Source organism: Pseudorca crassidens, chromosome 14 (genome assembly GCF_039906515.1).
Source record: "Pseudorca crassidens isolate mPseCra1 chromosome 14, mPseCra1.hap1, whole genome shotgun sequence".
Taxonomy (NCBI): Eukaryota; Metazoa; Chordata; class Mammalia; order Artiodactyla; family Delphinidae; genus Pseudorca; species Pseudorca crassidens.
In genome coordinates, this window is record NC_090309.1 from 85,904,238 (window position 1) to 85,928,626 (window position 24,389).

Below are 24,389 nucleotides of genomic sequence, written 5' to 3' on the forward strand. Positions count from 1 at the left end.
TATGTGTGTGTTTGCTGATTTCAGAGGCTTTAAATTCCATCTCTAGAACTGAATATCAGGCCTGTCTTGAGAAGCAATGGTCTTTTTGCATTGAAGGATTCTTTAGTTCAATAGTAATACTCTCAGGAGTCATTGACTTTTTAACTGGTTAAAAATTATTTAAAAGAAACTATTGTCATGTTATAAACATTTTGGGAGGCAATTAAAAGAACCTTAGGTTAGTATATAGTATCTTGTATTCTCTCTTAAAACAGACTTATAGGGCTTCCCAGGTGGTGCAGTGGTTGAGAGTCCGCCTGCCGATGCAGGGGACGCGGGTTCGTGCCCCGGTCCGGGAGGATCCCACATGCCGCGGAGCGGCTGGGCCCGTGAGCCGTGGCAGCTGAGCCTGCGCGTCCGGAGCCTGTGCTCCGCAACGGGAGCGGCCGCAACAGTGAGAGGCCCGCGTACCGCACAAAAAACAAACAAAAAAAAACAGACTTATAAAGTGAAGAGGATGCTGACTGTCCTCAGTTACGAAGAAAAAGAGGTGGCTTTCCCAGTTCTGCTGTTGGCACTCTCACTGGCCTTGTATATGGATCTGGTCTTTGCTTTTGAGAAGCAGAGCACTGGGACGACCGCTCGGTTTCTGTACCACGATTACAGGCTTAAGGGAACTTTGGGGTGCACTTCCAGGCTCTTCTAGATGCTGTCGTGAACAGCCATGGGGAAAACGTCTTCTATTAACTTGTACTGTTGTACAAAGATGCTGGATGAACACGTATGAGTAAGTGCAGTTGTGGTGCTTTCTCACTGGAAGGCCTTAGACTTTATGGCAGATTGAAATGACCCCGTTTTGAGATTCATGATAGCCACGACCGGGAGAAGCACGGACCCAGGAGCCGCCTGCCAGCACAGCACTTCCATGTGCTGGTCCCGACAGGCGTGACGGCGGAGGGAACGTGATTAGCTCCACGGTAAGGAAGGCCAGGAGGCCAGGAGATAACAGGACTCCTGTTGTACATAGATGAACATTTGTAAGGTGTTTCGTATTTTACGAAAGTCATTAAATGACTTCCAACCGGACGTGCTGGGTAACTAAACAAATCACAGCTCTTGCCTTTGAGGAGCTAATAGTCACCATATAATATGGTAAGTGCTTTATTAGAGGCAAGTACAAGGGTCTTGGGGCAATTAGAGGGGTGGGGAGCTCAGGAAGAGGCTCGGGTAGCTGCACAGAGGAGTTGGCACTTGGGTTTGTGGGAAAGCGTTTTGCTGCGCCGACAAAGAGGTGGGAGGTGAGTTAATTAGAGGAAGAAAGAAAAGCATATGTCAACGATTTTATAGCGTTTACACAAGTAGAGTAAAAGCAACAGGAGTTATGCAAGTTTTGATCTACTGTGTGCCAACTATCTGTTTAACAATAACTTATCTTCCCCCAAATAGAAAAAGGAATAATAGGAAAACATTGAGTTTAGCCAATGTTTAAAAAATGAGACTTTACAAACTCTTTCAAGCGTATGGTTCAGTACAGAGCAATAAAACAGACTCTAGTGCCCACCGCTCAGATCGAACAGCTCTTTCTGCTTTGCCACGTTAGGTTTAAAGTTTGTCTTTTTTTCATAGAAAGAACGTTGCACATGAGGCCATATACCTGCCCCAAGCTTTGCCTTCCCCCTCCCTCCTTAGAAGTCACAACTGCATCAATGTGAGCCTTTTTTGGTAAGCTTTTCATTTGGTCGCCTTTCTTATAAGCTTAGCTATGTGATTTAAAAAATAATTTTGTGCTCTGTTTACTATAGTTTTCTAGGTGTTTATAGCAAGATGGCTCAGTCTGCTGGTTGCTGGAATCAGATGTCAGATCACATTCTTAATGTCATTAAAAGATGGCATTTCCCTTTACTGGTAAAACCCTTTCTATTACGATGGATTTTTATTTTTCAGGTACGCTTTGTTTTGTGCTTGTGTCTTCTTTTTTTGTCACATCATCCCAAGTGATACCCATGGTGTCCGTTAGCACAGCCTGAGGCTCCCGCCAGCGGAAGGGCAGGTCCGGATCCGCCAGCCAGGGCAGAGCTGGACGCACTGTGCCCAGGAGACGGATGCCGCTCACCGGTTGCCGTCCCTTTTTGCAGGGTGAGCGTGAGCACAGGCTTATAAAAACAGGCCTAGGATCTGAGCTTAGCCGCCAGCTGCTTACAGCCGTCAGTGGGGAAGTTGGCTGCCCGGCACCCGGAGACCCAGGGCCCCGTGAGAAGAGGAGGCCCTGCAGGGGGGCCGCCAGTCCCACGGAAAGCTGACTTCCTGTTTCCCTCTCCACGCTTTTTTAATGCCCGAATCATCAGCCTCAAGAAGAGGCTAAAGAAGAAATTCGCAAGTACTGAAGTCCATCCTACAGTCCTGAACCTTTACTATAAATCTTGTGCAAAGAGCAGTCAGCGCAGCAGCCCGCTTCCTTAATTGTCTCCTACACTCTGCAAGGGTCATTTTTTGCCCGTTGCTGAATGTGATACTTAGTTTTCCATCTTTGCTCACTCAATCTCTGCAGCATGTGGCTATGTTGGCCACTCTCTTCTTGAGATGCTTTTCTCAGTGTCTGTGAAACTGTCCTTCCTCGCTTCTCCTCCTTCCTGCCTCTGGATGATCTAAGTCAGCCGAGACCCCTCGTCCTGGCCCCAGTTCACACACTTGTCTGTTCTCATAGGTCCTCTGTGCTGGCCCTACCTTCAACACTGACCTCTGTCTCCTAACTTCGCCCCCACCAGCTCCAGCTAAATATCTGCAGCCGGAAATCACAAGCAAACTCAGAACACCCCAAACTGTGCAAAATGTGAGATTCCTCTCGTAGTGCTCATGCCATGAAATGTCCGGAGTGTTTCCCTCGTTACCCAAGTCAGGAGCCTGTGCATCACCCACTCTCTTCTCACTCTTTCTTCCTTACCCACCAGCACATGTTGCCAGCCGCCGTGTGTCCCGTCTCCCAGACAACTGACTCCATCTCACCGGCCTTCCCTCCCCATGCCTCACCTAGTTCATGGCAGGGACCTCCCAACGGGTCCTGCATCCTCCAGGCATGTCATTCTGTGACCTGCAGCCTCGAGTCATCTCTCTAAAGTCAACAAATTGGGTTTTTATTTCCCTGCTTCAAAAATGAAACTGTTAACCAAAGCCTTTGTGATAAATTCAAACTCTTAAGTATGGTGGAAAAAAACTTTCCATGATCTAAGCCCTGCTTACCCTTCCTCCTGCTTCTCTCTCCTGATTTACACCCCTCCCAGTACACATATGCTGCCGTAGATTGAATCCGTCCCCCTAAAATTCATGTTGAAATCCTAACTCCGAGGTGATGGTATTTGGAGATGGGGTTTTGTGGGTGTGATAGGTCATGAGGGGAGGCCCTCATGAATGGGATTTAGTGCCCTTATAAAAGACAGATCGTTTCAAAACGATCTGAAAAAGAAGATATAGAGATATATATCTATATATCACTTTGCTGTATACCTGAAACTAACACAACATTGTAAATCAACTCTACTTCAATCAAAAATAAAATTCAATTTAAAAAAGACCCCTGAGGGCTTCCCTGCTGGCACAGTGGTTAAGAATCAGCTTGCCAATGCAGGGGACATGGACGGGTTCGAGCCCTGGTCCGGGAAGATCCCACATGATGCAGAGCAACTAAGCCCATGCACCACAACTACTGAGCCTGCACTCTAGAGCCTGTGAGCCACAACTACTGAGCCCACGAGCCACAACTACTGAAGCCCGCGTGCCTAGAGCCTGTGCTCCGCAATAAGAGAAGCCACCGCAATGAGAAGCCTGCGCACCACAACGAAGACCCAACACAGCCAAAAATAAATAAATAAAATAAAGTTATTTTAAAAAAAATGAAAAAGACCCCTGAGAGCTCCCTTGTCCCTTCTACCACGTGAAGATACAGCTAAACGTTTGCAGTCTGCACCCTGGAAGAGGTCTCTCACCAGAATTTGACCATGCTGTCACCTTGGTCTCCAACTCCAAGCCTCCAGAACTGTGAGGGATAAGTTTCTGCTGCTCAGAAGCTGCGCGGTCTCTCGTACTTTGTCACAGCGTCTGAACAGACTAAGGCAGTTTATGCTCAAGCCACGCTGGGTAATCATACTTCCTCCCGTCCCTCTCCCTTGACTCCTACCTGCTGCTCCTTTTACCCAGAATTACCATCTACACCACATCCCCCCCACCTCTCTCCTCCAGCTAACGCCTGCTTCATCACTGGGATGCAGCCTGATCGTCACAGCCAGAAATGTTCAGTGAGCTTGTGCTATATGCCAGGTACTAAGATGAATGCTAAGCATCAAACAGATGCTCTTCTCTAGGCAGCTCTTCCTGAGCCTTCCAGTCGCAGGTTCTCTATTCTCATATGTACCTTACACTCACCACACAGTGCTGTAGTTGTTAATATATATTTGTTCAGAGTTGCACAACCAAAGAAGGAAGTAGAGTGATGAATGCAGAACAATATGTAAATTCATAATTATCTGATACTTACCCCAGACTCATAAACTAATTCCTTTAGCTGCAGGACCTCCATTTCCAAGAACCCTCATTACCATCAACTTGTGGCTGATGTAGGAATAGATTCCCAAAGTCTCCACATTGTGTGGTAGAGACACAAACTAAGATGCTTAAGTCCTTGAGGCCACATTTAAGGCACGAGGACCACGTACGTCTCAGGTATGGGTATAAACAGAATCATTTAGAAAATCAGTCATCGTTATGCATTTGCTAAACTGAAGCAACCTATACTACTTGATACTAATAAATTGCCTTTCACACAAAGCAACAAGGTTTTGTGGAATTTGATTAATTTTAGGAAATCTTCAGTATGGCCAAAAATAAAAACCTTAACATTAAGACCGAAGGTGTTTTGTAGGCAAGATTAAATATTTTCTATCCAGACCTTCAGATTAGGAATTATTTCATCGGTTCCTCCACACCCATACTAACTGATTATCCCCCCCCCCCCTTTATATTAGGCACATCGTAGCTCGTAAATGTATTCAAATAAGTCAAACAAACACCCATCATTCTGTCACTGATAACCGATTTTAATATTCTGGGGTTATTTCTAGTCTTTTTCCTGTTGCTAGATAAACGTGTGTGTTTGCAAAATAATTTTGTAACCTTCATTTTTCACTTATATTTTGTACCTCTCTTTCCTTATTTCACCTATTAAGTTTACTTAGAGGGGCAATAGCAAGAAGAAAAGAGAGAAATGAAGGATGTAGTTAATATGCAGGTTAAATAAACCACATGTTCATTGAACCCTACTCCAACCCATAAAAACAGAAAATCAGGGCTTCCCTGGTGGTGCAGTGGTTGAGAGTCCGCCTGCCGATGCAGGGGACGCGGGTTCGTGCCCCGATCCGGGAGAATCCCACATGCCGCGGAGCGGCTGGGCCCGTAAGCCATGGCCACTGGGCCTGCGTGTCCGGAGCCTGTGCTCCGCGGCGGGAGAGGCCACAGCAGTGAGAGGCCCGCGTATCGCAAAAAAAAAAAAAACAAAAAACAGAAAATCAGTTGTCTGGTTCATTTATAAATGAATTTGAAGCAGGAAGAGAATAAGTCACATCTGCTTCTCCCCCTTTATACTGGTGCATAGTATTTTCCTGGAAGTACTTTTCTTTCAGGGGCACATTAGGCCATATACAGATAAAATCATTTAAAACTCTTATAAACTTTCATCAAGAACAGAAAAGTGGATAATGGAATGATTCACGATAGATCCAATATAAGCAAACAGCCCAGATGACTGTCACCTGACCTTCTGAATCAGTTTGCTCAGGGAGAGACTGACTAATAATGAAGAACTAAGGAATTTTATGCCAATAATCATGTGCTCCTGACGTTTTATTCCATTAGAAATACGGACCCATAAACCACAATGTGAGTAGCTATTTTTAGTATATGATGGTGCAACTTCCTGTGTGAATGGCTAAACAATTTGAACTTCATGCTGCCACAGTGAGTACATCGAAGTGTCGTTTATGTCTGGAGTCACAGCATTTCAACATGTTTATGTTTGCCAAGTCATCTCCATTTTCATCACTATTGAAAATAGAAAGCTTTCTATCCCCCTGCAGCTCTGTACACCCATCTTGCACTCCCCTCCCCAACTCCCCCAAACCTGCCACTCTCCTGGGACACATGGCACGTTGTTAGTAAAATCTCTCCTATTTCCTCTGGCTCTTTCCTCCACCTTTTGCTCTAATGAAAACCCACGTCTCTCCCAGGACGTGACATCCCTTGCTGACCTCACAAGTAGTAACTGGTTTCCCTCGCTCATCACTGGGCCTGGAGGTGGGGCAGGTGCCCTCCCTCCTACTCACTGTCACACGCAGACAGCGGTCCCTGCTCACCTCCTAAAATACTGGAGTTTAGAAGCGCGTATCATCCCTCTTTCCCGCCTCCATCTCCAGACTTCCCTGGGTAACTCCCCACTAGAAAAGATTAGAGCCTGATTGCTGTCAGTCTCCAACACAAGGCCCTTGATGATGTCAATATCCTTAGAGAAGAGCCTGCCAACACTGGCCTCCCAGCTCCCTGACCTGCCCCCCGACCTTGTTATCACCAATGATCTCCATTTCCAGCACTCCACTCCCAACCCCCTCCAACTTGCCATCTCACTTCCTCTAGTAGACAGACTCCATCAACTCTTTGACGCCACCATGTGTGCTTACATTCCAGTGATTTTAGCCCGTGTCCTTACTCCTCCCTGCCCTGCTTAAGCTCTCTGCTCTGTAGTCAGTTTGTAGTAATGCTACTGCTACAGCCCTGTAGACTGCTACAGCCTTCAGTCCTAAAAGCACGGGGATTCTGATGAATTCTATATTGTGTGATTCAGCAAAAAAGAAGAATGAAGTAAGTGCCGAATCATTGTAAAAAAAATACTTATATTCTGAAATAAAAAGTTTATTTTAGGGCTTCCCTGGTGGCGCAGTGATTGAGAGTCCGCCTGCCAATGCAGGGGACGCGGGTTCGTGCCCTGGTCTGGGAAGATCCCACACGCTGCGGAGCAGCTAGGCCCGTGAGCCATGGCCTCTGAGCCTGCGCGTCCAGAGCCTGTGCTCCGCAACAGGAGAGGCCACAACAGTGAGGGGCCCGCGTACCGCAAAAAAAAAAAAAAGTTTATTTTATATATGTATATAAAATAGTTTAGACACATAATAAACTTTTAATTTTAGGATAGTCTTAGATTTACAGAAAATGTGGTGAAGATAGTACAGAGTTTCCACATATCCCCACACAGTGTTTCCCAATCGTTAGCATCTTACGTTAGTGTGTACGTTCGCCACAGCTAATAAACCAATTCTGAACAAGGGCCACACTTTATTCAGATTTCCTTAGCCTTAGTTTTTTCCTAACGCCCTTTTCTGTCCCCAGATGCCTTGCAGGACACATTAGTGGTCATGTCCCCTTAGGCTCCTCTTGACTGTGACAATTTCTCAGACTGTTCTTGTTTTTGATGACTTTGACAGCTCCGAGGACTGCTGGTCAGGTATTTTGCAGAATGTCTCTCCATTGGGAATTTGCCTGACTTTTTTCCTGAAACATATTCTGACAGGAGAGAACATCCTTTTTGAGAAGGTGTAGATCTTCTGCTTACAATTGTACCTGCCTGGTGTTAGAAGTAACGTTTATAGACTAGCTTCTGGCTCCATCTGTTACAGACCTTGTCTTCCATCTTCCAGATGCTTCAGTGCTGGGTATCCCAGGACATCTTGTTCCAAATACACCTAGAACCTGACTTTCTTTCCTTCCACTACTAGGTGCCCCTGTTCAAGCTGTCACCCTTCACTGGTGTTACTACAAATGCCTCCTAAATGGTCTCCTACGTCCCTCCCTTGTTACCCCTGAAGGTCCATTTTTCACACAGTAGGTAGAATGAGTTTTCTAAAACAGCTCAGTTGTGTTCCTTCTCTGTCAAAACCCTATTTTCACCTGCAGTAAAATTCACCTTTGTTGTCGCAGAAGAGGCCCTGCCCACCCTGGCCTCTGGGGCCTCACCTCCTCCTTTCCCGCCTCTCTCATGCTGCTCCAGCCACCCTGCCCTTGCTGTACTTTGAACACGCCAAGCACATCGCCACCTCTGCGACTGTGTACCTACTGTCCCTTTTGCTTGCACGGTTCTTCCTCCAGGTGGTGCACTTGCACTGTTCTTCCTCCAGGTGGTGCACTTGAACTGCTGCTCCTCCAGACAGTGCCTGGCTTCTGCGCCTGCGCACCTTAACCATCTTCTGCATGTTCCCTTTCTCCATGGCACCTACTTCTGTCTGCTGACTAGAGCTGACTTGTTGTCCGTCTTCCTCATTGGAATATAAGGTCCATGAGGGGTGATGGTAGGGATTGTATCCTCACTGCTGCATCCCTGGCATCTAGAAGGGTGCTGAGTGAAGCTTATAGTGGCCCGTTCACTTATTCAAGACGCATCTGGCACATAACAGGGGTTCGTGAATTTGGGTGAGTAAAATGAATGAGTGAGTGAATGGAGCCTGATCGTACAATTGAAAGCCTCTACTGATATTCCTGGTTTATCCCTAAGTAGACATCCTGTAGCTTTTTCATTATTTTCTTGTGAGTAATCTCCTAGTAGGTCTCCAGGGGCTTCTGTTAGCTGGGGTTACCCAAGTTTTATACTGACTGCACATTGCTTCAGGCTTGGTTTTCAGATATCTTGATGCACTGCTATTTGGCTGGTATTATCTACTTTTCTTTACATCCCGCCCATACTCTGGTTATATAACTGTATTCGTCATTATTTGACTATACCTCACTCACATTCCTGCTTAAAATGCTTCTACCTGCTGGAAGAACCAGCTCAAATCTTATCTTGACTGAGAAGTCTTCCTAGCTTCCTCCAAACTGTAGTTACTCTCTTCCCTTTCACAGCATACATCAAAATATCCAGAGAGAAGCATGAAGAGAAAACAAAGTTAGAAAACACAGAGAAGAGAGTCGGAGCTGTAGAAGATATGGTGAAAAGGTCTAGCCTGTGAGTGACTGGAGTCCCAGAAGGGGAGAAGAGAGAATGTTAGAGAAATGTCTGATGTTGATGAAAAGTGTCAGTTACTGTGAACTTTACGGATAAATAGTGGAACCTCAAAGGGCCAGGAAGGGTAATCCCGGAAAATATTACAATTTATTATAAAGTGATAGTAATTCAGACAGTGTTGTATTGGCTCAAGGATACCCAAATGCATCAATCAACCAAGCTGAGGTCAATTTAACTTAATAAAGAACCACTTGGTAGGCAATTTGGAAGTAGAGGAGAAAAGATTTAATACTTCATAAGAAACACATGGAAAAGCAGCTATCTTTAGGATAAATATTTTAATTGAAGTACAGTTAATTTACAATGTTGTATTAGTTTCAGGTATACAGCAAAGTGTTTCAGTTATACATATATACATGTGTGTGTATATATATAAATATATATATATAAATATGTATTTATTATTTTTCAGATTCTTTTCCCTTATAGGTTATTACAAGGTACTGAGTATAGCCCTGTGCTATACGGTAGGTCTTTGTTGGTTATCTATTTTATATATAGTAGTGTGTATATGTTAATCCCAAACTCCTAATTTACCCCTCCCCCCAAATGTTGGTTTTAAAGAAAGCTATAGGTTATATGATTAGAATCATTAGTAACAGAGGAGTTGAATTTAATGCTATGTTAAGTGATGTGCTGTCCTAAATTTCTAATGTATCTTTAGCAAGCGAAAACTGCTTGATAATTTAAAATATGAAAAAATAACACTAAATTTCATGATTAAGGTAAGAGACAGGTGTAATTTCAAAACATATACCAACTAGCAGATCTGAATTACATAATTTTTATGGCACAATAAAATTAAACATTAATTCATAGTCTCATCCAACTGAAGGGGTGTAAAAACTCAACCAGTGGACCGAATGCAATGTTAACTATCCCTTTCTGTTCCAGCTCTTGTTCGCTTTTATGGGAGTCCGTGCTGATAAGTGAACTTTGGCTTCAGAGGCTAGGAGGGATTCAAGGTTCCAACTTAGCTAGAACGAGATGCTGACATCCTGGAAATGGAAAGAGTTCCACATTTTCAAGAAGGGAACAAAGCACTAGACCTCTTACTAACTTAAGGTTGCCCTAAAAATGCTTTTGATATAAAACTCAAAACGAGTACGGTTGGGTGTCAACCTTGAGTAGGATTTCCTGACCATGTAACGCCCATTCCCACCTCCTGGTCGATATAGTTCCCCTGACCCCTGCTTAGTCTCCTCGTTGCTTAGAGGGCTTTGCTCTCCTCCCACCAATCCCCAGACACCGCTCGCTCTTCTGAGCTACCATGTCCTTGGGGCTTAGCCTATGCCATCCAGAGCTGATAATACTTTCTGTTAGCATATTACCCATCTCCCTAATTGGATTGAACTCTCATAGTGGGGCCCCAAATCTTCAATCTCTGTTACTGAGTAAGAATTTGGCAGTTTTTTTTAAATTAGTATTTTACTTTTATTTATTTGTTTATTTGTTTATTTATTTATTTACTGGCCATGCCACGCGGCTTGCGGGATCTTAGTTCCCCCACCAGGGACTGAATGTGGGCCCACGGCAGTGAAAGAGCCGATTCCTAACCACTGGACCGCCAGGGAATTCCCAAGAATTTGATGATCGAAAAGAGCTTTTAGAGAGACTAAAACAGCCATGGCAAGGCGATGGGTTGGCAACACCAATGTGTGTCTGCCCTGCTGGTAGTTTCGTTTGACTTACGTTGAGCTTGCCAACCTCTAAAACCCAAAGTCGTTTTTATACTGATTCAGTTATAACTCTCTCTTTCCTCCAACTCTTTGTCTGACTCTTTTTCCACCACTCCCTGCCCGCCCCCCACTTGAAGGCAGGGTTATATATTTGCCCCTCTTCTGTTGCCTCTCAAATCTGTTCTTAACTCTGTCCGGGAGTGTGTTCCTTTTTTTTCTGACACCATCCCAGAGTTGAGGAAATGTCCTTCCACCTGTTTTTTATGTAGCAGGAACACGCTGATTAAATGAGTCAGGGAGGAGATTGGCAAAGCTATCAAGAGAAACGATAGCAGCAACCATCACTCTTCAAGGCAAAAAATGACATCTTAGGAACCTCCCTGTTACCCCTCCCCTTCTCACTAAGAAATGTTTAAAGTAATGACTTTCGTCCATAAAGTTTTTGTTTCAAATCTCTGTTTAAGATGTCAGGGAACTCTGAGTGGTAAATTAGGGGAGATCTCTCTTCTTCAAATATTTCTGTGTTTTCCAAATACTTTATAATGAACACATATTCCTTTTAGAGTCAGAGAAAAACATTTTTTAAAGGAAGATGGTATGTGAAACATCTTAAGATTTCCGTGGAAAATCTGATGTACAATGAAACTGAAACCATGTAAAAAGATTGGACTGCTGAAATCATCATCCCAATATGCTGATCTGTTGAAAAAGATGAAAGCGTGATTAAAATTACAGTTTTGGTGGGGAGAGTGGTGAGGAATGGAAAGATAACTCACATTTTTCCTCCTCCATATACATGACAAGTAAAAAAGACAGGCTCTCGAAGTGATCTGAGGGATTCTGCTGAAGCAAGAAACCCTTAGGATGCCTCTGCCAGAAAGATTTAGGCGAGCTGCATAAACCATAAAAAGACCAATGAAAGTGGAGAGAGTGATTCATTTGAAACAAAACTGAGGAGAAAGCATTTCAGTTCGATTTTACAGCAGTCGTATCATCACAAGATGAGAGTCTGAGTCCATAACTATGAAAGGAGTCAACAGCATTTGGCAGAAGTTGGAAAATATTTAATTTATTAAATGTAACCATAATGTAGATAAAGAAGAATGGGCTACAGTGGGATCAAAAAAGCTACTTAAACAAGGTCCTACTGTATAGCACAGAGAATTATATTGAGTATCCTATGATAAACCATAATGGAAAACAATATAAAAAAAGAATGTATATGTATGTATAACTGAATCACTTTGCTGTACAACAGAAATTAACACAACATTGTAAATCAACAATACTTAAAAAAAAAGCAACTTTATTTTTCCTCAGGGCAGCTCCTGTAAGTGCTCCGTCTCTTTCTTGTTTCCCAGACAAAATTTCTAATAGGTCTCATAATTTTTGTAATTTTTCTCACTACTCTTGGATCATTGAATATCACCTAGTCATGTTTGGTCATTAAACATTCTCATTTTCGTAATGAAATGCCTGGCCTGGACTATTAATAAAACCCCAAACGTAAAATTTCTCCCGTCCCCAGTTCAGACCTGCAATGGAGGGGAGACCCTAGTTGATACCCTATTCCCTGCTCCAAGGCTTCTCCCCTTTCCTGCCATCCTTGAACCTGACCCTTCTCTCATCTTCCATTCAAACGTTTGCCAAAGGAAAGCCTGTTTCTAGTAGCTTCTTTCCAGGCTGTCATCTGGACTGCTTTTAAAATGTGCCTGAAAGGACAACTTGTACACCGAATATCTTCAGGATTTTTATCCGGGGAGAAGAAGTGGGGAGGGGATTCAGGTAGTGTGGGTGATGGTCTTAGTGTCTGGGACTCAATGTCCCACTTCTAGACGGGGATTTGCAAAGTCCTTGACTGAGAAGCCGCCAGCTGCGGTGCAGCGGTGCTTGGGGCCACCTAAGCTGGAGGACCACTGCTTCCTGTCCCCCCCGCCCCCCCTGCTTTCTGTTATATTCCAGTTGTCCCCGAGAGAGGCGTTCTGGCCGTGCTGGTTCACTGCTGCTCAGTGTGGCTCACACCTGGTGGGCATAAGCCAACCTAAAGCCTCCTGGACTTGCTGTGGAGAGGCTAGCTCACCGACCAGGCGTGGCTTCCTGGAGTTACAGAATTTACGGGGTGAAGCGGCTGGGGTGGTCATGGTGAGGCGGTCTGGAACGGTGAGGACTGTCATGGGGGCAGCTCTCTTCTCAAAATGGTGTTCCGTAGGGGAAGCACTTAGGGACTCAAGACCCCTTCTCCCTGAGCCACCATTTCACAGCCGACACACCTCAGTGAGATCTTGCAGGGCCCAATCTCTGATATGTAATCCACATTTTCCCTTTGTGTCCCCAAGCTCATCCAGAAAGCCCGTCAACATCCCAGGGGAAGAGCAAATCTCTCGGAGAGTAGCTCAGAAGGTCAAGAAACTCAGAGACAAGGTTTAATGTACAGACAACTTTCTTGGAAGAAGAGTAATCCAGATTTTCCCTAGTACTAGGAATCCTGGGAACAAATTTAACCATTGTGGGATGAGAGTGCAGCTTTTTCACACATGGTAACCCAGAGGTGTCAGGAAGTGTAGGAAGTCTCATCTCATTTTTAATATTTTTGCCCAGGGATTCTTAACCACTTTTGTGTTCTAGTCCTTTTCGGCAGACAGGTAAGACCTACGACTGCCTTCTCAGAATGTGTTTAAATAGATAAAAATAAAATCAATATGATTACAAGAGACACCAATAATATTGAAATGCACTCATTAAAATATTTTAAAAACACCCCCCACCCCCAAAATAACAAGAACAAAAAAGAAAGCCTTTCAAATGCCTTGCTGATGATTCAGATGGTTCCTTATGACGAGAGCATTGGCTCCCACGCTGGGGCCATAGATCCCTGTGAAACCACAGATTCCAATTCCCATGTTGCTTTCACAACCAGTGGCTACTAAAAGGCCACCTGCTATACTGTGTAGGTCCTCAAAAACCTGCTTGACACTGAAAAGGGATACTCATATCTGCTATCACCGATTTGGACACAGTGGGACAAGAACCACGTCTGAGAATGATGTTTCGTTGGAATCAGCTGGGAAGATATTTAAAAAATCCCCAACAAGAGTCGAGTTTTGATTTTTAAAAAGATCTACAGATGATTTTGATGTGCCAACTTTGGGCACCATTGAAAAGCATCTGAAATGGATCACTCTGGCAACTCATGGAAAAAGCCAACAAGGGGCCAGCGTGCGGCTCCATCAGATGTTGGTGTGGCATGCGTGCACAACGAGAGGACACCCCAAAGCGTGTGACGAAGACGTAAACGGTGCTCTTTCTTCCTTAAACGCTTTCCAAGGCCACACACTGCTCTAAACAGGGTGAGGGAAGCTGGTGTGGAGTAAGAATGGAGTGAACCTTATAGTGGGGGAGAGACATGGAAACCGGTTAAATATGCTTTAACACATACTTTTGGAATACCTACTATGCCCCAGGACTGTGGAGTAAGAAGGTGAATACAGACGATGAACCCTGGTTGAGGTCATGCAGAAAGCTACACAAGAGGGGACTGCTTAGGCTGCCTCTTAAAAGACAAATAGAATTCATCTGTTGGACTCAGCTGGACAAGAGGCAGGACAGAATATCCAGGGGAGAGGGAACAACACTTTGGAAACAAAATGGAGATGACAAAGAGCATATGGCCCAATGTTCCGGGAACTGAACTTGCCAGCCTAGGGTGGGGGCAGGATGGGAGGAGAGCGGTGGACAGTACAATGGCAAGAAGTCTGGCAGGGGCCAGCTCCAGAGGAGACTTGCCTGTTAAGTACTATTTGGGAATCTGTTCTATGGAAATGGAAGGCTGCTGAGGAGTTTAATCAAAGAAGTGACATGATCCCCAGTCTCCTGGGGAGACGGTTAGTGGGGCACCAGCAGAGGCAGGGAGGGTAGTTGGGGGCTTTTGATATGTAGTCCTGGTGGGGAGCTTCTGAAGCCTTTAAGCACCTCAGGGGTGATGAAAGCGGCTGCAATCAGGCGGTGTGGGCTGATTGGATGACATTAGGCAGGGGCGGAGGAGGAGGTGCATGACTTCCCAATTCCTGCCTCGGTGGATGGGGGCAGGAGTCAGGTCCCCCGACAGTGTCAGAACAGGAGGATCACACCAGGTCGGGGGGGGGGGTGATGGGGTGACGAGTCCAGCTTTGAGCTGAATTCTGGAAACATTAACCAATTTGAAGGGAGGTGAAATCTGAGAGGAGCAGCTAGAGAAATGGGAGGAAAACGAGGAGAATCAGAGTCACAGAAGCCGAGGGAGGGGAACATTTCCAGGAGGGAGTCGCGAGGGAAACTGTGAGTGGAAAAGTGGTCAATCACATTTGGCCGCCAGCAGGTCAGAAGTTCCTTCTGCAGAGACCCGGGTAAGGACGGTCTGCCGGGCTGCAGAGGGGGGAATGAGGAAGCGGGGGAGGCGGTGGGCTCTCTGGGCCGGGAGATTAGATCCCACAGGTGTTCTGGGTTCAGGAGGACGGGATTTCAGCTAGCCTCCCTTCGCAATATGTTTGCAGAGTCGTTTGAAGTTATAATTGCGGTTTATTTCTCTGCATAAGCTTTGATGATAATGGTGAACTGGGATAAGAAACTCGCCATAATATGAAGAGTGACACTGAAGATGAAGAAAATATTGCCTGGGGCGCTTGCCAAAATACGCCAAAATTTGGAGGCCAGAGAGAATGTGCCGAGGGAGGCAGGGCTGGGTGACTCGCTTCCCTCGCCGCAGCCCGCCTACCCCGCTTCGCTCCAGCCGGCGCCAGCAGCCCCACCCAGCCCCGCCTCCTTCGGGCTCCGCAGACAGACACGGGGCGTGGCCACCCTCAACCCCGCCCCTCAGCCAGGGTCACGTGATCTGTCAGTTTGCAGAGACGGGGGGAAAAATGGCTGCCGGCTACGGTGAGGGCGACGCGCTGAAAGCCGCGGTCCCTCCCTTTCTAATCTTCTGACAGCGCCTGCGGCAAAGCGGGCCCTTTCCGCCGGAGCTGTGGAAGCCGTCCTGGGGCCAGGTTCTGAGACGGTCAGTGTGGTGGTCGGCAGGGAGGGGCCGTGGTGGGGTGTGTAGGGGGCCGAGGCAGAGCGAGGAGGGAGCGGAGGAAGGGTGAGGCCGGGTGTGGGGAAGGGGCCGTGGCCGGGTGAGGGGGCCGCGAGGCCGAGTGCGTGTGCGGGGTCGAGGGAGGGGAGGGAGGGGGCGGTGCGGGGCCGCGGTGCGGGGGGGGCCGGTGTCCGGCTTTCCGGGCGGGTCCGCGCTTGCTGGGGCGCCGGGAAGGTCTTGGACTTGCTGTCGCAGGTGGTCAGCCTTTTGGGGGGGGGCTGAGATGGGGGATGCTAGTGAAACAAGTGTCTTTTGGTTATTTTTTCGGAGCAGCCGCAGGCACACCCACCACCTCGAGAACCCCCTTAGCTGGTACCGCTAGGGCAGGCGTTCGAGGTTTCTTTCCTTGGGCTTACACGGAGGAGGTGGTTGGTTTTTCTCCCTTTGCTTTCATATTGGGCTCCATTACTCCATTGTCCTGTGCAGGCCGTTATATCAGCAAAATGTCAGCAAGCCATCGATTACGACGCTTCCTTGATTTATTTATAGGGAAGAGATTTGTCAGCCAGTAACGTTGGATTATTTTTCTTTAAAATTGTTTTGACACATAGTAAGGTTTAAACCAATGAAGAATATTTTATTAATAACTATTTATGGAGCTATCTTTGCTAGCCGCTAGGGGGCACTGGTTAAAAATGTAGCTGTCTTAGCCTTACCCTCAGAATTCCCATTCAGCCGGCCTGGGGTGTGGCTCAGGAATCACCCCTTCAGGTAGGTGACTGTGATACGTTCTGTCACCGTCTCCACTTTGACAGCACTGAAGATCAGCCATGTAAATTTTTTTAAAGCACCCTAGGAGACCTGATGCAGAGCCGAGGGTGAGAAATGCAGCGGCAAGGTTGTGTTCTTTGTTCTCTAGCTTTGCTAGCGTGGAAACTTTCATCAGAATCATTTCGGGGTGCTTGTTAAAATGTCAGTTTCTGCGCCCCAGGTCTACTGAATAGGATTCTCTGGGGGAGAAGCCCAAGGAATTTGTGTATTGACAAGCTTCCTGAGTAACTTTGATGCACACAAGTATGAGGGTCTTTGTTTTACACTCTGTGTGAGTGATTTGCAGATCTGTTCTTCCCCAAACTGGGTGGATTCTCCAACCCAGGTTTTTTCGAGTACCTCACATTCAGCATGCAGGAGTGGTGGGGAAGGAGGGGATACTAACCAAACAGAGGAAAGTCCTGACCTTCTCCAGACTCCACTTTTTTTTTGTTAGTGGCACCATCATCCTCTCATCACCTATGCTTGGTATCTAGTCATCTTTGCCAGTTCTTTCATGTCTGGTCACATATTTTTTAAAATTTCTACATTCAGAATCTCTCTTCTGGATATTTTGGTAGGTCAAAGGGTCCAATATGGGGGATTTTATACTGTTCAAGTTCATCTCTCTCATTTCTTCTGCATCCCTACCGCCTGTCCCCTCTCCTGTGGGTTGTCTGACTGGTATCCAGGGGTCCGATTCTGGGCCGCATTCACTGCTGGGGGAAGTTTTCCTAGGATCATGTGAGTGTGCCATCCCCCTCTTCCTGCTTTTGCTCAGTTTCTCTGCCACTGTGTTAGTCAGGGCTGTTTAGAAGGCGAGGGACAGAGATTTACTCTTTTACCTCAGGGAAAAGGAGATTTGCAGGACTGACTGAGAATCGGAAAGAAATCGGGATCTAAGGCAGCTCCACCTTCTGTAGATCTCTCAGGGGCCACATTTGTTTTCTCAGTTATGAGGAGTGTTCTCTGTTCACATCGTTGGATCCTCTCTCTGCTGACTGGCTGCCTCAAAACTGTATCATTTTGTTCATGGTCTGCAATGACTGGGTCTCTGGTTTCTAATTTCCAGTTCTAGAGAGAGGAATCTGACTGGCCCAGCTTATCTTTTTGAGCAGTCACGTGTCCTCATGTGCTCATCACTGGTTGTGCCTGATGGTAGAGAACATGGCTGTTGAGGGTAGTGGGAGCTATGGGCAGGCCTACAGAAGAGGCATGTTTAGTGTACCTATACAGTTACTCAGTTTGGCAGTTATCTTTGATGTTTCTACTTGCTCTGGACCTGTAATAGGTTCTGGGGACATAAGAACAAAAGAGAGACGGCCCTTATCTCGCAGAGATTACAGATCTAACCACCCTCACTTTCCAGTCGTAGCTCTAACTTTTTACTTACGTTCCCTATCCACGCTGTTCATTGTTTCCTGGACATACACTGCATAGTCACTCAGCACTCTCTGTGTTCATTCTGTCCCTTCTGCCTGGTATGCCCTTCTTTCATTTCCTACCAGTGGACCCATTCTTCAGGGATCAACACAAAGTGATACTTCCATGATATTCCAGTAAGAGTAGGAACCTCTCTTGGGAGCTCTCGTAGGACCTTGGGTTTCTGAGGCACTGTTCTACCTTAAATCATGACTTGGATTTATCTGGATAGTACACATTTGCTTTTTGAATTATGTTGGGCAAATTACTTGTGTATGAAACCTGTTTTCTCATCTGTAAAATGAGAGATGATACTTAAGATTATTGGAAAATCAAATAGATCATAGATATAAAAGCATCTCATAAACTGTAAGGTGACGTGTAAATGCTCTTTTCGTGATGAAGTTCTTTTATGTCTCCTAGTGAACGGTAAGCTTGTTGAAGGCTTGATAGGAATCCACTAAAGGCTGTCATGGGCCTTGCACATGATGGTGCCCCGGAAATATTTGCAGAACAGATGAGGCCTTGCCCCCTGGGCTGCCTTCGTTCACCTGATGCCTGTTGAGCCTGTCCTTTGTTCCTGGAAACGTGTCAGGCATGGGGGAAACAGTGGTGACCAAACCAGGCATGCTTCCTGCCTGGGAGCACAGTCACTGCAAGGAAGTGCAGTGTATCTTTAAGGAAGACTGAGAAAGAAGGAGGGAGAGAGGAGGCCCTAAGCTGGTCTGGGAGGGGAGTGGGCGGTCAGGGAAACCTCACTGGGGGAAGTGACTTTTAAATTGAGACCTCTAGGCTGTCTGTTGGTGGGTTGGGCACACGTGTCTGTCGGGATGTCGGGATGATGGAGAGGAGAGCCTGGTCCTGTGAGGGGGAGGGGGAGGGGAGGATGGCTTGAAGCTGACAGGGAATTTCTGAGAATGACGAGAGCCGAGGATGGGTTGTGGGGGGGTGAGGGTATTTGTTTTTAGGTGAGAATGGAACCTGTTGAAAGGATTTATTTAAGAGGGGAAGCACGGCTAATCAAAAGTGAAGTCTCTGAGGGAGAGATTGGAAGACCTGGCCATCGAAGAACATAATCTGATTTACTGGGCACACTTGAGATCAAATTCTTGATTTGTTAGAAGCCTGGCTCATGGGAATCATTTTATAACTGTCAGTGTGGTAGACTGTTTTCTCCTGTTAAATTAATAAATGTGATGTGACGATCAAATTCAATTCAGGAAACATTTAACAATTCTTTAATATGCACAAGAAACTGTTTTAGGCGCTTCTGAATTTGTGAAGGTAAGACTTGTGAAGTTCCTCCCATTAAGAAAGCAGCCGTGTAGCACAGGGAGATCTGCTAGGTGGTTTGTGACCACCTAGAGGGGTGGGATAGGGAGGGTGGGAGGGAGGGAGATGGAAGAGGGAAGAGATATGGGAACATATGTATATGCATAACTGATTCACTTTGTTATGAAGCAGAAACTAACACACCACTGTAAAGCAATTATACTCCAATAAAGATGTTAAAAAAAAAAAAAAAGAAACTTAACAGTAAAGAAGGGATGGGTGGATGAATGCAGAGATTACCAGAATTCCAGGCGTGTAATGCTGAACGATCAGCAAAGCCTGCTGTAATATTTCCCCCTAAGTACACAAAGTAGAGGATCATGATGAACCCTCATGTGCCCATCGCCCAGCTTCAGCCAACCAATTTTATTTCAGCCATTTCTCTCTTCCCCCAGTCACCTCTTTTATCCTCCAGTACTTTAAAGAGCCCTAAGTCTCCATAGGGCAGAAACAGTGTATTATTCAACTTGTCAGTGGTAACCTGAAGCATTGTAAATTACAGACTTCCAACAGACTACTGTTAGATCGAACTGTTATTCAGTTATGGCTGTGTAGAATTGCATTTTCTCAAAACTCTATGACAAAGGTAGATCACCTTTCCTTAATAGATTCGTTTAAAGAATATCTTTCAGGTGGCTTAAGGCAAGGCAGCTTCAATTTTTTTTTTTTTTACTATTACCATTTTCTGCTTAATCTTAGTCTGAAAGGATCTAAGTCTGAAGTCTTTTAATATTAGTCACAATCTATGAGTGATAACTTTTAAAGTTTTATGTATCTCAAGGTGATACACATACCATCCACATAACAGATTGGGGGAGAGAGGTAACAAGATTTGAAGATCTTAAGATTTTCAATTTTTTTTTCTTTTTAACAACTGAGGTCAATGTCTATAACTACTTTTCTTTACTGTGCTCATTCCAGTCTTGTGTGATATTATAGTGAGGAAAAATATTTGATCTAAATAAGGGCTTTGTCAGACATTTGCATGTGTGTTTAAAATTTTTAAAGTAATTGCAAACTTACAGAAGACTTGTAAGAGTAGTACAAAGAACTCTGTTTTACACCTTAACCAGATTCACCAGGTGTAACATTAAAATTTAGGGTGCACATAGCCTCTGTAATTATAAAATATTCCTGTTAATTCCATAATCATTTAATGGCGATGTACCAAGCCTTTCCTTAGTTGCTGAGGATGAAAAGGTAAGACATGATCTTGTTTTCAAGGATTTCAGAGTAAATTAATAATTGTGATATGTTGTTATAAGTGTAATACTGCAGATATGCATGACATATAGGTGTACTGGGTGAAACTGACCAGGGCGGGGAAGGACAGAGTGAGGGGAAGGAAGGGGGAGGAGGTCCCAGAGGAGGATCCCCCTGAGGTGGAATTTGAAGGAATGTTTCCATTTGTTAGAAAGTTAAAGATGGGTGAAGAATTGCAGGCGGGTGCGCCGGTGTGGGCACGCCCATTCATTCTTCGCTGTTGGTGTCTGCTGTGCCAGGCACTGTTCTACATGCTGGGGGTTCAGCATCAAACAAAACAGGAATAGTCTCTACTCCCGTTGGGCTGCATTTTGGAGGTGGGGTGGACGATGAGGAGGCAGACGAAAAACCCAGAAAGCAAAACACAAAGGTTTCTTGAGTGATGCTAAGTGCTGCATGGAAAAGCAAGGTGGGGCGATGTAATGAGGAACGATAGTGGGGGTGATGGCTCTCTCGTACACAGTGGTCAGGGATGCTCTGATCAGGTGACTTTGGAACAGAAACCCTGGGTAGCCTGAGCAAAATGAAGGCGAAAGAGAGTGGTAGATAAGCTCAGGGACATGGAGAGGGGCTGGAATAGGTCAGGCAGGGCCTTTTGGGCTATGATAAGGAATTAGGGTTTTTATTTCGAGTGAGAGAACAACTGTTGGGGGGTTTTGAGCACAGGATGGCCAAGATGCAGCTCAGTGATTTAGGAGTGATGTTCCAAATGCAGGGAGCAAATTGAGCAAAGGCAGGTGTGTGGAGCGTGTTAAAGATACAGATACAGGGGCTGCACCAGGACCTACTTGTCAGAATCTCTGAGGGAAGGGCCCAGGCATCTGTGTTTTACAAGCTCTAGGTGGTTCTGATGTATATTATGATTTAAGAAGCTCTGGTCCAACTTACATTTTCAAAAGATCACCTGGTTGCCTTGTGGAGGATAGACGGTGGGAAAGGCAACATGGAGGAGGGGAGAGCAGTTGGGATCTAGGTGAGAGGTCACGGTGGCTGGACCAGGGTGGTTGTGATGGAGGTGGTGAGTAGTGACCAGATGTGAAATACATTTTATAGGTAGAACCAAAGGATTTGCTAATAGATTGAATGTAGAGTGTAAAGGGACGAGATAAGTCATGGATAATTCCAAGGTTTTGACCTTGGAAGAATGGAGCTGGAGTGGCCGTTTACTGAGATGGAGAACGTAGCAGGAGAGGCCGTGGAGCGCTTGCTTTTATTTGTGGGTGGTGGGTGGTGGTGAGGAGGAGGGTTTGGGGGATGGGTCTGGAGTTTGGGGTTTGGATGAGTTAAGAGAGAGATGAGTGTGAGTCTTGGGAGGAGAGGGGTGGACATTTTGAGAGCTGAGCTATGGGGCCTTGTTTTTACTCCTGCCAATGGAGGTGTAATTGTACAAGTTTAAGGTTAAGAAAGTAATATAGTTAGTAGTAACTTTGTTTTCCTAATCCCAAATTATGATCTGATTTAACAGGTATCGTAGCTTTCTGTGAAAATGTCAGTTCTCATATCACAGAGCGTAATAAATTATGTAGAAGAAGAAAACATTCCTGCTTTGAAAGCTCTTCTTGAAAAATGCAAGGATGTAGATGAGAGAAATGAGGTAAGACCAAGTTTCTAAAATTAAATTCTTCTTACCAATATTTGTTGACTACCCACTATGTATGAGGCACTGTGCTAAGGATAAAGGTAAGTAAGAAATTTGTAGTTCTCACCCTCAGTAATGATATAATTTCTTATAGTTAAAAGTTCTTTGAATTCTGTATTGTTGGAATACATTTGAACTTATATAAATGATTGAATATTGAATTTATGCTTTATGACTGAGACTTATGTTTGGCTTTTTTCCAGATAGAACAGTCACCCTTCAAGAAGTTTAATTACTGAAATCAAAAGTGTTTCTAGGAAACTTTAGAAGAGCTTCTAGACCCAACCTTCTTATAAGTAGATTAACCAAAAAAAAAAAAAAAGATTAACCAGACAAAATTAGGACTTTCTGAAATATTTTCTTTTCTGGAGCCTCCACCCTCTTCCCGAGTTGTTCATTCCACACGCCTTGGGATTTTAAAGACTTAAATCTTTAACAGATAGTTAAATAGGTCGTGTGTTCTGTTTAATAAGACAGGGAAGTATATATTCATCATTTTCATTAACTCGTATTAGATATTTCTTTTCAACAATACAAGCAGATAAAATGTTGATTATTTTATTGTGAACAGCCAAGCTGCAACATTTTAGGGACTAATAAACTTATTGTATGAATTTTTTAAGTGGCAAATATGTATGTTTTATAAAACTTAAGAAAAATAATCCTTTTTCTTAGGACTGTATTTCAATACAGTGTAATTTTTTTTTTCTGACCAGTGAATAAGATGAACATGGACTGATTTTAGTTTTACACAAATGTATATGTATGTATATGTGTATATGTGTGCACATACATGTATCTGTGTGTGTAGACATGCAGAGTTTTATGATTTTTTTTTACAGTGGGGAAAAAACATAAAATTTACCATCTTAACCATTCTTAAGTGTACAGTTCAGTGGTGTTCAGTAGTGTTAAGTAATTCACATGTGAAATACTTCCAGAACTTTTTCAAATCTGAAGCTCCATATCTATTATACAACTCCCTATTCCCCCGACCCCAGGCCCTGGTAACCACCATTATACTTTCTGTCTTTATGAATTTGACTACTCTAGGTACTTCATAGAAGTGGAACTGTACAGTGTTTGTCTTTTTGTGACTGGCTTATTTCGTTTAGTGTAATATCCTCGAGGTTCATCCATGTCGTAGCATGTGACAAGATTTCCTTCCTTATTCAAGCTGAATAATATTCCATTATATGTATGTACCACGGTGTGTTTATCCACTTATCCATTGATAGACAGTTGGGTTGTTTCCTCCTCTTTGCTGTTGTGGATCCTGCTGCTATGAACATGGGTATGCAAATATTATAAATGTTTTGAAAGCTGCTGAATCAACAGTTATTTCTTTATTATTATTATTGTTTTTGACATGGGATACCTAATTTTATTAAATGTTAGCTCTCGTTAAAGAAATCGTGATATAAAATTTTTGTTATTGCAATACATTGATGATAGCTATTGTTTTTATTGACTATTTATGCAGATATGGTAATAGTTCTATATATTTAGCTCATTTAATTTGCATAGAAACTCCATAAAAAATTATACTCTTATTTATCTTGACTTACAGATAAATGACTTAATCCTTCAGTTTCCTATCCAAGATATTACCTGGTGAAATCCAGATTGAACCCATTCTGTTTGACTTCAAACAACCTATGATCTGTTCATGCTCTTTTGTCTTTGAGTCTTAAGCATAAGTTCATCTAATGATAGTGTCTATATCTTCAATGTTTCTATATTGAACAAACTATATTTTGGTTAGTTGACATCATTATTCCCTTCTATGGTTTTGAATAGTCAATAATTGTTATGCATAAATGAGATAAAATTAATAATTGGAGATTGTTCATTGTTATAAAAGAACTGCTTATGGAAGTAGTCATTTTATTAGTATATATTAGCATATTTGGAATAATAAAATGATAGTTTAAAAAGATTAAGTTTTATTTCATAGACAGTTTCTTTGGGAATATTGAGAAAATAGCTTCACTTGGAAGGAGAAAAATAGCACATAATAAGCATAAACTTAAATTAATCTTACAAAGAATGAAGTGTATTTGGTTTAGAGCTTAACCTGTCATCGTGCATGCAGTAGCATTTAATGGTTGTTAGTGATATTTACAT

The 24,389-nt window shown here is 44.2% G+C and overlaps 1 protein-coding gene across 14 annotated transcripts in view; it reads left to right on the plus strand.

The window, feature by feature from the left end:
• The first annotated feature begins 14,788 nt into the window (after window positions 1-14,788).
• KIDINS220 (kinase D interacting substrate 220) overlaps window positions 14,789-24,389 on the plus strand; it is a 104,298-nt gene continuing 94,697 nt past the window's right edge. For 8 of the 14 annotated variants that reach the window (XM_067703755.1, XM_067703756.1, XM_067703758.1 and 5 more), the window contains exons 1-2: window positions 14,789-15,131; window positions 22,089-22,217. In XM_067703755.1, the coding sequence (XP_067559856.1) occupies window positions 22,110-22,217 (108 nt within the window). In that variant the 5' untranslated portion in view covers window positions 14,789-15,131; window positions 22,089-22,109. Of the gene's footprint in view, window positions 15,132-15,605; window positions 15,782-22,088; window positions 22,218-24,389 lie in introns of those variants that run through there. The other 6 variants (XM_067703757.1, XM_067703751.1, XM_067703753.1 and 3 more) reach the window with 2 other exon arrangements.